At 38.8% G+C, this 16,499-nt stretch overlaps 1 protein-coding gene across 1 annotated transcript in view; it reads right to left on the bottom strand.

Moving 5' to 3' along the window:
- Nucleotides 1-16,499, bottom strand: part of ABCB10 (ATP binding cassette subfamily B member 10) — a 32,061-nt gene that overhangs the window by 13,271 nt on the left and 2,291 nt on the right. Inside the window, exons 2-6 of the mRNA XM_009281780.2 lie at nt 6,478-6,678; nt 5,935-6,137; nt 4,149-4,283; nt 2,117-2,263; nt 1,165-1,300 (exon numbers count right to left, since the gene is read on the bottom strand). Of these exons, the coding sequence (XP_009280055.1) occupies nt 1,165-1,300; nt 2,117-2,263; nt 4,149-4,283; nt 5,935-6,137; nt 6,478-6,640 (784 nt within the window). The 5' untranslated portion in view covers nt 6,641-6,678. The remainder of the gene's footprint in view (nt 1-1,164; nt 1,301-2,116; nt 2,264-4,148; nt 4,284-5,934; nt 6,138-6,477; nt 6,679-16,499) is intronic.

Genomic DNA, 16,499 nt, shown 5'->3' with positions numbered 1-16,499 from the left:
GAGAAGAGAAGGCTTTGGGGAGACCTTATTGCAGCCTCTCAGTACTTAAAGGGGGCTTATAAAAAAGATGGCAGCAAACTTTTTAGCAGGGCCTGTTGCGACAGGACAAGGGGGAATGGCTTTAAAGGGGGGTAGATATAGGCTAGATATAAGGAAGAAATTTTTTATGCTGAGGGTGGTGAAGCACTGGAACAGGTTGCCCAGAGAGGTGGTGGATGCCCCATCCCTGGAAACATTCAAGGTCAGGTTGGCCAGGGCTCTGAGCAACCTGATCTAGTTGAAGGTGTCCCTGCCCACAGCAGGGGGGATGGACTAGATGACCTTTAAGGTCCCTTCCAACCCAAACTATTGTATGATTTGGTAGTTGGAATGGGTGCCACTGGAATTTTGATATCCAAGGAAGCAGGTTTTGTGAATTTTGCCCTCAGGCACATCTTTGTGCTTTCCATGATATCAGGCTTGGTCTTAGAAAAGAAGAGTATAGATGAGCTGCATTGCCCTGCTGGTCTATCAGAAGTAACAGACTCATTTTAAAGAAGAACCCGTCCAATCAGTTATCAAACTTCAAAGTACCTTATCTTCATTTTTGCCTGTATGCAGTAGTGAAGACTGCTCTGTCAAAAAGATGAACAGTTTGTTTCTGGGCCAGTAGATTACAGAGTCTGAGCTTCAAGGAGGAGTCAGTCAGTAAGGAAAAACAAAAGGTTAGCACCAGAGTGTAGTGTTCTGCTGGCACTTTGTTTACTCTTCCAGCTCAAGATACTCTATACTGAATTATAGCTGAATTCTACTTGCCTTTCTAAATAGAGTACATTTAATACAGACCCACATGTTTTGTAAAAAATATAATACCAGTATTATTTCTTTACACAATATACCAAGTATCTTAATTTAGACCCAAAGAAAACTAAAGTAATATGTATGTGTCACATACACACATTGAAAAAATAACCTCTGTACTCCTTTGGGAAAACGGAAGGCTTATATTAAGTTATAAATTATTATTTTCATTAACTTCAGAAAAAAATTATGTATGATTTCTTGGGAAGATCATTTGGAAGAGACTTTTTAAGAAAACCAGATCTTTTAAGAGCTTCTTCCCTCCTACCCCCATACTGACTGTAATGCTTTGAAGTGAAGAAAATCTAATTTCTCATTCCATACCTCCAATGCTTATTCCAACCCAGAAAGCATACATTAGGAAAGATGAGAGTTCACCAACTGTCATGTAGGCACTGCCCATTAGTAATCCTCCTTTGTATAAGACTGAGAGGACAATTAAGTTTCCAGAAAGGCCAGTCTAAGGAAAAAGAAAAAGAGGAAAAGGCAAATTTTGTCACATACGTCTTAAACTTCATCCTCTAAAATGTTGTTTCAGAATTTTCCTTCTAATAAAAGAATTCCCATACTATGGGTATCTAGATTTTGAGAGGACTGAGTTAAATTTGAACAAAATCAATTCTAAAGCAAACCAAGCCAACAGCCAGCCACATACCCAGCGGCACTGCACTGTGCTATCCAACAAGTGTTCAAGAAGCAAGCAACTCTTTTTTGTTTGTTTGTTTTTGTTTTTTTTTTTAACCTCATTCCCCAAGATGGAAAGGAACACCAAACATTATTCTCAACCATCATTAAAGGAGAAGAGTTGATAGTCTGCAGTTACGTTGCAGTTTTAGAATACTATTAAGCAAACTCACTGCAAGCTGTTATGGAAAAATGCAATCCCACTCTTCCTCCCCAACCTGCGCACTCCCCAGCTTCCTTTGCATTGATGCTCATCTCATCAGGAAGCCAAACCTGTAAAACGCTAAGGGTGGGGGAAGGTTTCCATTGGTTTAGTTCGCTGAATAGGAGGTATGGGCTCAGATAAATAGTATCAAGCTATGGGGTGTGAGGCAGAAATAGAGACTTAAACTGGCTTTATCATACCACTGTATCTTGAGGCGCAGTTTCACAGCAATTTAGACTGATTTAAGTCCAGTCTTCCCACAGATTCACGTAGGTTCAATTTACACTCAAATCATTTATTTGCAGATTTATACGTAGCCTCATGAATTTTAAAATAATTGACACTTGGCATAAAATGGTCAGTTTACTTTCATCAAAATACACTTACTGCTCCAAAGAAGCCTGCCCGAGCTAGTGCCTCTTTTTTAGCCAGCTGTAGCACATAATCAACTTTATTTGTATACTTCTCCATTTCAGCCACTTCTTGTCCAAAAGCTCGAACTGTTCTTATGTTTCCAATACGCTCTTCAGCTAACTACATTAAAGCAAAGAACAAAACAAATACACACAGACACACAATTTGGAGTGTTCATATTACAGAACATTTGAAAGTTAAACCAGTATCACTACACTAATCTCCAAATACATTCCTTTGGATACCACTGGAAAATTTCTCATGCCCTCCTCCCCCCACCCTCCCTTTTTTTTTTCTTTTATAATTCTATTAAGTTAAAAGTAAGCTGCACACGCAGGCAGTAAAAAGAAAAGAACTTCAAGATTGTCTTGACTTAAGTGTTAGCAGAGAAAAAAAAAAAGTAGGGTTAACTCACCTTACCTTAATTTGATGTGAACAACACACATAAGAAAATTACTATTCACAGTAACTGGCAATAACAACATGGGAAGGGGAAAAATAAAGAATATTCTATTCTACGCTAAATCATGCAAGAAAGCCTGCAGTTATTTCCTGAAATAATTCCACTCATTTGATCAAAGAACACTGGGAATTAATTTAACTCAACTACTAATGTGTCTTGACTAAAGTGTTAGCAGAGAAAAAAAAAAAGTAGGGTTAAAAAAACTCACCTTAATTTGATGTGAACAACACACATAAGAAAATTACTATTCACAGTAACTGGCAATAACAACATGGGAAGGGGAAAAATAAAGAATATTCTATTCTACGCTAAATCATGCAAGAAAGCCTGCAGTTATTTCCTGAAATAATTCCACTCATTTGATCAAAGAACACTGGGAATTAATTTAACTCAACTACTAATGTCCCATTTCAACTTGGTATTTTATTTTAACTTCTAAACAGCAAAGTATGAATTCTAAAATTACCTCAATTGTAACCAATTAGACTAAGTTGTTAATAGACACTGTGATGGTCTTACAAAAAACAAGGCCCTCTTTTGTGAGTAAAAGTATGATATAAAAATGTAATTCTCCCTCTTCCATCCACCATTCAACCTGAAAATTTGAATGGAACACTAAAATTGCTTGTTCATGTGAAGTCCCACACCTGGTTTACAAAGGCACGAGCTTCCCTTCAACACAGGATGAGGAAGATAAACAGAAGAGGGCTAATCTTCCTTTGGCACAGTCAATTTGCAGAAGTCCTAGAGAGGACATCCCAAGTTTAAAACAGCTGACAACTGTGGCTATTTTAACTAGGTCTTTCCTAATTATATTTCTATGCATTTTAAAGATGCTTCCCTACCCTCAGCCTGTGAGAAAAAGGTCACTACCACTACTATTTCTCTGATAGTGCTCTGCAATATTTCAGTGCAGTCAGCAAACAATGAAGGCCCCTCTACAACAGCCTGTTTAGAAGCAACAGCTTCCTCTACTTTCCTCACAAATATCTGGGTATGTGCTGAGATGCCCAGAAAAGTTTAAAAAAAGTCAAGCCTCATAAACATTAAAGAGCTGACAATTAGGTCAAACGTCAAGGATTCATTCCAGAGAAGGACTTGTTAAGCAAGGTTCTTTTAAAAGACGGATCCATCTAGGATGTTTCTGATGGCTTCAAACTCATAACCATAGTCCAAGAAAAGTGTTTGTCAAACCTAGGTACCAAATTACCCAGGACTTCATAGGCTGATTTTTTTTATGCTCTCACACAGCTAAAGCCTAACCTCCTTATCCTTTCCTGCATTTCCAAACTCACAAGGCCTGGTACCTCCACGTTATATTGTTATGGATAGCTCTTTACAAAGCATGGTTATTTTGAGATCTATGAGTAAGTGTTACTGAAGTTTACCTTTCATACTGTTCAGGTGCAAAACTACAGGCTCAGCATAGCTTAGGGCAATAACAGTACAATTATCTTCAGAAGATTTGTACTTCAGAGATATTAACCTAAATACACTAGAGCAACTTTGAAGTTAACTAGAAAGCATCTGTTAAAAGATTACCTGTGTTGCTTCTGCAAGAGAATCTTGGGTCATTTTAGTAAGTTTTCGCAAGTATCTTCCATAAATAACAGCCAGGACAGCCAAGGGTGGCACAACACTCAGAACAAATGCAGCAAGGCTAGGTGACACAAAAAACTAGAAGAAAAAAGTATGTGTCAGGGATTAGCATTCAGATTAAAAATAACCCACTGGAGTACTGAAGTGCAACTTCCCTCGCAAGAGTTTTCTAAAACTCGTAGGATTGTAATTTAGTGCTGCCATGCTTTCATTTAGCATGTTTCATTTCTTCCAGGCAAAATATCCATTCCTCCACAGCATTTAGGGAATGTATCCCACGGTTAGAACAAAGGATTATAAGCCAAGGGGTCTGGATTTCATTTCTAGCTTTCTCACTGGTTTGCTGTGTGGTCTTAGCCAAGTATCTTAACCTGCCAGTAAACAGGCCTACCAGGAAACCTCTTGGGGTTGCTGAAAGACATAAGCTATTACATAGTTTCTAAAGCGCTGTCACAACTTTTTAATAGATGGTGCAATACAGAAAGTTTGAGTAGAGAAATATTGTACACTACTTCTGGGTAACCGAGTAACAGATGGAGTCACCAATGCTCCCTAGCACCCACAAATTCTCATAAATATTGTATTTAATTTACTGTGGCAAAACCTTATCACTCATAACAATCATCATCAAAGCTCCTAAATAGGTTCTTTTCATAGATTTACTGAAATTAGATCTAACGTGTTTTCATTTCATCTTGCTTTCTGTATTGAAAAGAGAAAAATCTCCAGAAAAATTCAAAATTTACTTAATTGACATGCTTTATAAATATTTCGTAATAATCTCTTTTTGCTGTGCAAGCTTTTATAGTCCACCTTTTAACACTGCATCATGGCAGCATTTCTGAGCAGAATGCCTTATATAAAGTTATTGCAGTTAATCTATGGTAAGATAAAACCTTAGACTCTATTTGCATAGATAAATACAGAAAGCCGTAATTTTTATCAGTGACAAAGTATTAAAGCTTTAAAGCTTCATAGTGGAAACTCTTAACGGTTTTTAATAACTTCAATCTTGGAAGCTTATTTTTAGGAGGAGACTTTTTGCTATCTGTTTTTAACTCCAGGTAGACAGCAGAAATTAGCACACTTTCATTTAAGATAATTGCCACCAACGTATCTTTTCTCAGATAAGCATAAAAAAATTAATGACACAAAAAACATCAAGGGAAGTCAGATTTTTATATAAACCAACTGACCACTGAGGAATATTAACTGATGCACTGCGCTGAAGCCTTCATTGACATGCTTCCTATATATTCTTTACTGACAGACTAAAGCAGAAAGACTAACACTTGTTGCAAAAATCGCCAGCAGTAATTTGATATTCAGTGCTGCCTTTGCTCACCTAGGCCTTAACCAGAACCAACCAACTTCAATGACTTTTACATCAGGCCCTTCACACCCTGTTCTACCTACAACCATGGGAACGTTATCACTGATTTTAGTATCTTCAGTAAGAATAGAGTTAAGCTATTTGCCTGCTATACTTTGCTTGATAAATTTAGGCAGCAACAGCAGTTCATTTCAAACCCTCATTCTCCATATTTTGGCTTTTGAGTAAACATCAAGGGGCTACAGGCACATCATCTATTGCAATGCAGTACACGGATAACCAGTGAAATACACTTGTATCCAGTTTCTGGACTGAATCACATTCACACATTTCCTAACAGAACTGAAACAAACTCAAAACTCCAAGAAGTGACAAGCAGGGAAGAGACCACCGTACCATCATTCCAACCCCCACAGATGCCTGTGCTCCTGCCCTGAGCCCATCTGAGAGGTTTTCAGTCACTGAACGGCCCAAGAGGGCTGTATCTGAAGATAAGCGGTTTATCAGCTCTCCTGTTCTGGTCTTGTCAAAGAAAGCGGTTTCTTGCTTCAGAATAGAGGAGAACATGGTTGTTCTCAAACGTTTCACAATTCTTTGTCCTGTCAGAAACAGAAGTCAGTCAAGCATGGCACACAAGACTACACAGACACTGACAATATAAAAATCACAGGATTACGCAGCACTGAACAAGTCACATTACAGAGTTTTAATACACCAGAAGATAGTGAGCTTTAAGATGTCACGTAACAGTGAATAAAAATGAACAATTATTCCAGCATACTTATCTTTGCACTATTAGTTTACCTTTGATCTGGTAAAAAAAGCTACTGATTCCAAGAGGATCTCTCAGCCAGTGCCAAGAATTTATTTCAGATCATTAGGTAACCTGACTCTGTGAAAAGAAGATGACTCATTAGCACTTTTTGCTTCTGTTTTTACCTGCAGTCTGCATGAGGTAGACACGAGTAGCATTAGCAGCAGCACCACATAAAAAGATTCCACTCAGCAAGGCACACAGGCTGGTCAGGCTGTCAGTGAAGTCTTCACTGGGATTTGTATAAATAACATCAATAACTTTACCCAGAAAGAAAGGGGCTGACATGGTAATGACACTGGAAACTGTCAGAAAGCCAACAGCAGCTGCAAATCAACGAGAAAAAGGAAAAGAAAATTATTCTGAATTTGCAAGATCATTAATAGTACATATGAGGTAATTTTTCACTGGAAATTTCTATTAAGCTTGCAAGTGCCAGCATTGAATAATTAGCATTCTTTTAGGCCCAGTTCTGAACGAGACAGTTTAAGTCACTGCATAAATTAACTTAGGCAAGGCACATTTAAGATCCTGAAAGCCTGTGCATACAATCACAGTCCTGAAATTGCTTCTCTTGTCTAACCTTCCCCACCACCACTCGACGACGTTAACTCTTTACAGATGTCACCCTCAGAGAGCATTCACAGCTAGCAAGTCTCCGTATCTCTCACATAATCCTTCACTCCTGTTTGGTTTGGTTTTTATTATTCATGCTTGCTACCTCGATGCTTCCAACTGTCTATTTCTGAGATAGCAATGGACTGAAGTAAAGATCTGATCTGAGAACTGTCTAAAACATGCAATTTTATTTAGAAAAGCACCCAAACAAACAAAACCCATTTGATTTACTCTTGACTGGCAAAATTTATATGTTTGTTTTGTTTTACTCTTTACTATTGCTGGTCTAAAAGAAAAATAGCGTAAGTTTGAATGGAAGTATGTTTGCTGATGAGCAGAGCTCTTGAATTCCAGTTGCAAGATCATCCATGGAAGAACCTGTGTAACTGTTTGAAGCTGGATCACAGAGTATGAAAAATTGCACTGGACCAAGACTTAGCCTTTTGAGCTTTAATCTGCAAAGAAATTTCTTGAGCCAAGAACACAGCTTGATTCTGAAAAGACAAGACAAGCTTGGAAGGCTGAGAACTAGAAAAAAACCCTCTTAATTGAGAACTGAACAAACTTGATATGAAAACCACTGAACCACAACAAACAATACCATTTATACAGCATAATTTTCCAACAGCCAACCCCACACTTAAAGCAACCATTCATAGCATTGCTACAAAACTACTAGCAGATAATGCCTTTAAACGCAAAAAGACACTGTACTGAAAAACCTGAAGTTGCCTGAGTTTTAATTCCATTCTACTGAGCTTCTTGTATCGCTTCTATGATGAAGACAGCACAGCCTCCCAGCAGCGCACTGCTGTAAGCAATATTTCTAACATCTGTCACAAATGGTTTGATGCCTCTTACCACCTCCACACACACATGGAAAGCTTTGTTTCAGTTTGTACTTGAAGGGTAAATACAGCTGTGCATTTATGATGAAGAATTCAAGGTACAAAAAATGCGTACCTGCCACCACCTGAAGCACACACTTCTCTGCACCTTCACTGCAGTGCCCCAGAGCAGTCCTGGGAGAGCTCCACATACTGCCCAAACAAGCTTTATCCTTGCCATTGTGTCCAACCTGCTGCCTGCGGTTCTTATTCAAGATTTGTTTGAGATCTTTCCATTGCATTACACTCAGGCCAGACAGCATGTTAAAGATAAAGGACGCGGATCTTTAACTTGAAGCTATAGAAACTATAAGAAGCCAGAGTAGAAAGGGAAGGACTTCCTGCTGCAAACTTAGGTGATCCATGCCATAAACACATCTCATAAGCATATTATTTACTACCTAAAACTTCCTAAGAATGAGTGACCTTATTAACAGGCTGGCTGCATTGGTGTATTCAAGCTGTGAAGCAGCGGGAAAAATCCAACAAAAGCCAGGTCATCTCCTGTCAGGAAAAGCTGGTCTATAAGGCAGCTGGAGATGGTCAAAAGCATTGCTTATAAGCACAGTGCTGCATGGCAACTCAGTCTCCACTAGTCCAGACAACTTCTCAGTTACGGATGGAACTGGACAACTGCATATATAAATATTCACTGAAGGAAGAGGACTGTATGGCTAAAAATCCCGTATGTCTCTGTCTAGCGGTACAGCCTTCCTGGCTTGGATTTACCTTCAGCTCTTCATTCAAACTAGCATAGGTTTCACTGTAATTACTTCCAACGGCCTTAACTGAACTAAAAGCAAACACTAGTACATAAAGCAAACGGAAGACTACTAAACTACTTAAACATTAGACAAAGTTTCAATAATATATTGGAACAATGCAGTCCTGAAGATGAAAGCTTATATAATCCAGATGTCACTTTTAATTTTCCCCTTAAGCAATTTACCTGCCTATATTAACTTAATCACAAATCACATGCAAAGTAAGGTTCCCTAATTGAAACTCTCACTTTGATTATACCAGCTGAACAACTAGAAAATAGCACAGATGCCAGGCTGTTGCTCTTTTTTTGTTGTTTTAAACTGTTGACTAATTGAAGAAATAGGAATCCGCAAACACGCATTCTATCTCCCCATTCAAAGAAGGGCTGGTATTGTGATAACTGGCTAAAGGGAGGAGTACGAGGTGTTCAGCAACCAGATATGAAGACACTTCAGTGACACTGAAGGTTGTTACTGACAGAAAAAAGGTCAGAGTAAACTTTATAGTATTAATTTCACATAGTTTACTCTGTTACCCAGAAAATTATGTCAAACGAGTGTATTTTGCAAGCTTTATTTTTTAGAGTAAATCTGTTTTGTAGGCTATGAGATGAAAATAAAGAAAATGTGAGGCAGATCAGTGGAACTTCTATAAAACCAGGGCTACATCAAAGTGGCAACAGAAGCAAAGACAAGGCAAGCTGGCTTCAGCAGCAGCTGAGCAGCTCTTGGAAATCTTAGGCAAACATTTTGCTTGTCTACTTGCACGGAAATCCAGATCACTGCACAGACAAAGTGATGCCTTTATCACTATTGAGATCAATGTGCTCTCTGTTAAGGCTAATGTGGGCTTGCTTCTTGACAGCAGATCTGCAACTTCATTTCATAGTAGATGTATTCGGGGGCAAGGAATCGGTCACTGATAAACCAGGACGTTTACAAGCAGTAACTAGGCAGAGCTATCAGAAACCTCTCTTCAGAACAAGGACTAAGTGACTCCAAAGAGTCATAAACCAATTTTCTACATGCAAGAAGAACACCAAGACAGCGAAAGTTTCTAATTTTCCTGGTCCTTACCAGAGCATCCTTCTCACCCAGTATGGTATGTGGAAAAGTACAAAGCCAAAAAATTGCTTGCAAGCCTGTTGGGGGAAGGGCTATTTTAAACGCAAATACATAAAGATTTAACCTCAGATGAATTAAGATCATTCAAGCCAATCAGAGATGAAGGACAGAAAAATGAGGTAATGATGATATTTGGCAGTGCGTGGTAACACAGCAACAGGACACAGTACCTAGTTTTTACTATTCAGTAAGGCTATCAATCTTACCTCCCAGAACCTTTTAAGTATTTTACTGGTTTCATTTGAAGATCAGGGCTGGCAGGTCAGAAAGCAAGCTTTGGATTTGCGAGAAGTACCCTTCTACCAGTAACTGAGAATATCTGTCCTTTACCAGTTATCTATGCAGTTTTATTCTAACACACAGTGACTTTTTTAGCTTAACACTGAATTTCCACAAGGGCATTTGGAGTGATGAATAAAGTCTACTGTATTCTATGATGCACATGCATGGGGATTGAGCTCTTCAGTTGTTCTTTTATGGTAGAAAGATGCACTGATGAATTTTATATTTGTTGGTTAAATAAAGTTCATTTCCATTTGGTGAATCTTGGCCCACAAGGAATTTGTTTTGGACTGGCTGAAGGACCGGTATCAACCCTGCGAAGAGTCAGTTCTGCAAATATTTATTTCAAGATAGAGTCTTCTTCCAAAGTACACTGTAAGTACTTAAGGATGTTCTGTATAGTTCTAGGTTAGGTATGACTGGTGTGGTTTTCTTTCTGTATTAAAGTAAATTCATATATGATATCTGGACTGCACCTATTATTATGCAAGATAATACCTTTAGAATTGTCTAATCTACCTTTTAGAATTGTCCCCCTTACATTACTAGGAACAATGTAATACTGTGCTCAGAAAAAAATACAGTGCGTGTCTGACAGCACCGTTGTATACTGCATTCCTGGTGCATTTTGGAAAGCTGCTAGATTTTTGGGTGTAGTTGTGTTAATTTGCAGGTATTGTCAATATACTGAATCTTGCAAGTTACTATTTCCAATGATGATCACGGTTTTTAGAAAACGTTTATAGGAGTACTTTACAGACAGTTTGATGTGGTTATTGAATCTGTGATGTTTTTTCTTTTCTTTTGTTATTTTTTTTAAGCATGAAAGAGCAGTTCAGGTTTCCAAATGGCAAAGACTTTTTTTTGGTACAACAACAATACAGTTGCACAACTTACTGAAAATACCTTCAAGACAGCTCATGAAAAGGCTGGCATACTGTGGGTCTGACTGACCAGGATTATACAACAGTTTGGAGAAATTAACAGTTGCAGAAAATTGCTGTGGGACAGAATTAAACAAGAGAGACAGGCAATACCTTTGAGATAGTATCTCAAGAACAAGATGGGTGTCCAGGGTTTGGGGGGCACAGCGAGATACCAGCACAGGAGCGAGCCCCAGAGTATCAGCTGGTGGCATCCCTCATGCTCAGAACATTTACATGATGCAACTTACAGAAGAAGTCTACCACCTTGGAAAAAAGCCTGCTCTTTGAGTCATGAGGTGTTCAGGATTGTCAGAAATCACCCTCAGTAGCTCCTCAGTGAGGCTCCTATGATCAAACAGGACAGACCTGCCAGGGGTCCTTTGCTATGGAGCAAAGAAAACATCAAGGAGCCTTTGCAGAGTAGTCTATAGAGGGCTTGTCAGAAGAGCTTTCAGAGAAGATATTTAATGGGAGAAGTGTCCTTCCAGGCAGAGCAGAACATGGTGATTTGAGGAAGCCCAAGAAAGGGAAGAGCAAGTAAGACTGCGACTTTGCACAGGAGAGGAGGAAGAGGTAGCGAGGCACACAGCCTGGCAGAAGGCCTATGCAGAGCTGTGCAAAACCTCCGCTTGAAAGCAAAGATGGAGGCTTGACTCTGGCTGTAAGCAAGTATCTTCACTTTCTCTTAAGATGGCATCTCTATTTTACAATTTGTTATTATCAATACAAACAGTACCACAAGCTAGTCTTTTTAAGACACCCAAAACCAAGAGGGAGTACAACTTCTTTTTTTTTACTGTGCGTTTAAAATTAAGGCATTTAACTTGTTCATATTTATCTTGTGTAGAAGACAGTCTTTATGTCAGACCAATCTAGCTATTATTCCTTCTGTCTTCAAAATTTACACCAATAGTGCAGCAAAAACATTCCCCAGAGACATTAAGTTGTAAGCACCTAACTGATCACAGTGGTCAGCAGCTACCGTTTCTGCAATGTCTTACCTAAATAGCTCCATTAACAGTTCACCAACAATTTGAAATAAAGAACTGTCACCAACTAGCCACAGAAAAGCAAACTTTTTGTGATAAAGCTACAAGGCTGCTTGGACCTTTTATAAGCTTCATACTGAACACTGACAAAATCAGAAGAAAAACCAGATGGGAAAACACCAAAAAAACCATGTAGCCTGTTTGATTTCTACAAAAGGCACACTGCACATGAGAAAACAATCAGTAAGTTACCCCTGTTTACAACATACATATAGGAATTACGATTTTAAAACCACAAGAATTGCCTTCAGAAAATTCAAGTTAAGTGTGGTTGTTGAGTTGCTTTTAGATGAGCAGAACCACTTTACAGTAACTAAATACAGTAACAAAAAACAGTGGCCACATACGTGGACTTGAGAGGTGAACCCAAATTTTGGCCAGGAATGTCCCAGCTACCGGGTGACAGCACAGAAACAGCAAGATTGACAAGACTGGGGTTCAAACCACGTTCCAAAGAGAAGGGTATTCTATTGCCTGTAAGCCCCTCTGCTCCCACTAGCTTCCTTCCCATTACGCACACTACAGAATTAATTCGACTCACTGTCAAGGTTTGAATGGGTGTATGAAAACTCATTTTTCAGAGAGATGCCACTTGTCTAACTTTTAATTAATTTTTAAATGGAGGGAGGAAAAGTATATCCTTAACAGTGCATGGATTGTCTGCTGATGTTCAAACTCATGCTACAAAGCTTAGAAGAGCAAAAGTTTCAAAGTTAAACCATTTAAATGTTACTACAAACTAAACACATTATCTGGCTGATTTAATTTCCTAAAATAACTGAAGTTGTCAAAGATACTCCTACTCAAGTATTTAACACAAGAAATGTCAGCTTCTACAAGTATAAATAACCGAAAGCATGACTTTCTAGTAGCAATACTCACAGCTGATGTGTTCTACATTTCTATCTGCATCTTGTATTAAAAAAAAAAAAAAAAATCAAGTTGCTCGCTACCTCAATCATCCCCAATCAAAGGAATTATGAAAATAGTTTCTGAACTACTTTTCAAAAAATATACCTAAAAAATTCATGTAGTCGTAGGTATAACATTTTTTTAATTGCCTTTCTTTAAGAATTGTTTTTATAGGTTTTTATTCCTTATTAGAAACTACAAAAGACACATCTACAGCAATCCAGTATTGCTCATTCAAGAATGAGAAAGTGCATCACCTGGTCTAACTTCAAAGTACAGAAAAATCAGATTATGAATAAGGCAGTGCTCCTCTGATTTCATGGCAAATTCTAACTTATAGGAAAACAGCTATTACAAATTATGCCCAAAATTCTAAAATAAAATTTATGAAATAACATTTCTTGCACATCTCTCGAGAAGACCTGCGTACAAAACAAACCTTCTTTCTTTGACTCAGTGCGTAGTAAGTGTTATACAGGGAAAGGGCACACTTTGTTATTGGATTAAAAATTTCAGAGTTCCTTGTGCTTACTTTACAATTCAATAGAACTATTGTTTCCTTCGAGTGTGGTTTGGATAAAGCGCAACAGACAGTTTCTCACAGGGAGAAACAAGGAGGCAGGAGGAAATAAAAGGGATCATTTTGAAAAGGCATTTTTGTGGCCTTGCACACACAGCAGGATTTAATAATTTCAACAATGGCCCTGTCCTCTTCCCTGGGAATTGAATTTAACTGAAGACACAGGTTTACCTGACCTGACTGCCCAGGATAAGCCAAAAAAATCCTAAAATGACTTCCTTCCTTTTTGAAATCTGGGAAGTATTACAGAATTTACAAACTCTTAATTTCACTACATAAAACTGTGGCCACTAACAGAGTGAATTCCCATCATGGTATTTAGCCATCTTTTTACCACTTTTAACAAGAACAGCAAACTTTAACACACGTGTCCTGTTTAAAATATATTCACAGCTCTACCCAGCTCTAGAAGTAACTGAAGATGAAACATGGAACATATTACACTGATCCTTTTTTTTTTTTTTTTGGACAGTATCATATTTGGTACATTTATTTTCATCCCTAAGAGCCTCCGGAGGGTCAGAACCTCCTTCTGCGAGGAGAGCATTGCAAGAAGTGCTGCGTGCCAGCGCACAGGAACTCCTGGCCAGAACACACTGCTTCCTGAGCCAGTGGATGGTGAAGAGGCCCTGCATAAAACAAGATGCGACCGTTTCTTTTGGTGCCAGTCACAACCGGAGCAGGTCACCCTCACCTCCTCAGCTGACACCATTTCCCCACCCCACCGATGGGTGATCCTAGTCTTGCTCAACTTCCTCACAAATCATCATCCTCTGCTCCCCAGGCCTCCAGTCATCACTGCATCTGCTTCATCTCCTGTGACCGTGAATTTCAATGCACAACTGCAACGAGCAGAATATCATGACCCGTGCCACATGGAATCACAGAAAAGCTATGTATCACTTCACAGTGGTAATGCTACACACCCATGTTATCAACTACTGGTTACAGAAAATGCAAAAGATCTGTTTCTTGCAAAACAAAACTGCACCTGTAAAGCCTCTGAAGAGATCCCACAGCATTTGCTTACCATTTATATGGACTTGAAGAGGAAATTAAATGTTTTATCCTAGGTTCATTGTTTCATACAGTGAAACCATTAACCTTCCTCTTTCTTTGAATGCAGGAAAAACAGAGATACTGAGTTTTTAAGGACTAGTTTCTCAGTACAAAGATGCAACAGGAACAAAATGCAACATAACGTATTTTAGATACAGTGGGCAGATGTGATTTCCCTACAATCACCGACAATGCATTTTACCCATATTTGTTATTCCTGCACTCTATAATGACCCAAAGTATTTTCCTTGTTAGCTTTTCCATCCTCCCACTTAATTACAACAAGAAAAGTTGCCCTTAAGTAGGGTGTCAATAAAGAAAAATTTTACATAAATTTACTCCTCTCCCAGAACCAAGACCAACAGAACATTGAAAAACAGTTATTACGTTTGCGTATTTTTTCCATCCTCATGATTTGATATTATCAAGTTGTTGGGTCGTAGGGTTTTTTTAAAACTTTAACTCAGGCCATTTTGTTATCTCAAAAGACAAAACTGCATGTAGCTGATTTTTAGTAACTGTGACAGTTGATTTACTTAGATAAAACCATCAGCAGACTGCACAGATTAAGGATACTTAGCCCTATTTTAAAACACAATTACAAACAAGTACGACATACCCTGCCTGTGATAAACAAGCTGACAGCAAGTGCCCAGTAAAGAGAACTACATTAAGTTCTCGGATAGCTAGGAGCCTTTGGCCTCCTAAAAGCCATCCTTAAAATAACTGATTTATTTATTTGTTTCAATTTCAATGGGAAAACCAAAGAACTTCTTTGTAAAATCAGCAGGTAATCTATCTGATCAGATACTCACTTCTTCACCAAAATCTGAATAGACTGAACATTAGTTACTGGCAAAGGGCTTTTTACTTTTTAGTCCATAAGCCAATGAAGAAAAATAATCCTCAGCGAGACTAAAGCCTTACCGAACATTATACCTTTTCCCCTCTCCATCCAGCCCTAGCCCATCAACTTGCCACTGCTTTTATTCTGCACAACCAAGATAGTGGTATTAGCTGCATTAAACAGGTGTTCACAGCACAGACTAATTTCTTATTTTGGCTATGTAATGCCAATATGTAATGAAGCTCTGTAACTATCCACTGTGAATAAACTCTCGTACAAAGTATTTCATATTTCTCAAAACCACCTCTTTATGCAACCTCACCTCTTTTCTCTCGAACACCATTTACCCATTCCATGGGAACTACCCAAGTTTTTGCAAAGGCCTACAGGCCTCACACCACCATGACAGCATGTATGCTGTCCACCAGTAAAGGTGGTTGTAAAAAAAACAAACCACATATTAATTTGATATTGTTTTCTTACTAACAACTATTATCCTATTATCCCCATGAGAAGCAATGTCAAGAAAAGTTTGTTTCTACTCTTTATAGGTAATACCACTCTGTTAAGGGCGCAATTTATACAACCATGGTGTTTGACTTCACCATGTAGACACTAAAAATAAATAAATATATCGTTTTCAAAACAACTTACAAAAGTTCTAGGCAAGAAATTCGTGGGAGACAGAACTCCAATTTATCTAACACGTTTTTTAAAAAAAGCTTAGGATTCCCCTTTTTACTTCATTCCATGTAGTCTCAGGCCCGAGTCTGCAGGCTGCTTGTGAAGCCAGCATTGAACACGTAGAGAGGCACTAACCAACACTGCTAGCAAAACAGAGTTCTGCAACTTCCAAAACTTTTGCCTTCCCTTCAAAACAACAACAAATTAAGGGATGAGGGGGGTAGAATGCATGTTTTTAGCTTTTTACACGTATCAAATGCTCGCTTAAAGATTTCACGCTGTGCTCCAATGCTACCAGATGCGCCGGTTCGGGAGGGAAATGCGACCTTCTCCTTCACCCCGGCCGCGGGCCGCTCCGGGCTGTGCCCCCCGGGCAGCGCCCCCGCGCCGTGGGCAGGCGGTTGGGCGGCGGGG

This window comes from Aptenodytes forsteri, unplaced genomic scaffold (genome assembly GCF_000699145.1).
Source record: "Aptenodytes forsteri isolate BGI_AS27 unplaced genomic scaffold, ASM69914v1 Scaffold132, whole genome shotgun sequence".
NCBI classification, from domain to species: Eukaryota; Metazoa; Chordata; class Aves; order Sphenisciformes; family Spheniscidae; genus Aptenodytes; species Aptenodytes forsteri.
The sequence above is the reverse complement of the archived record's forward strand: the minus strand, read 5'-3'. Positions and strand labels throughout refer to the sequence as shown.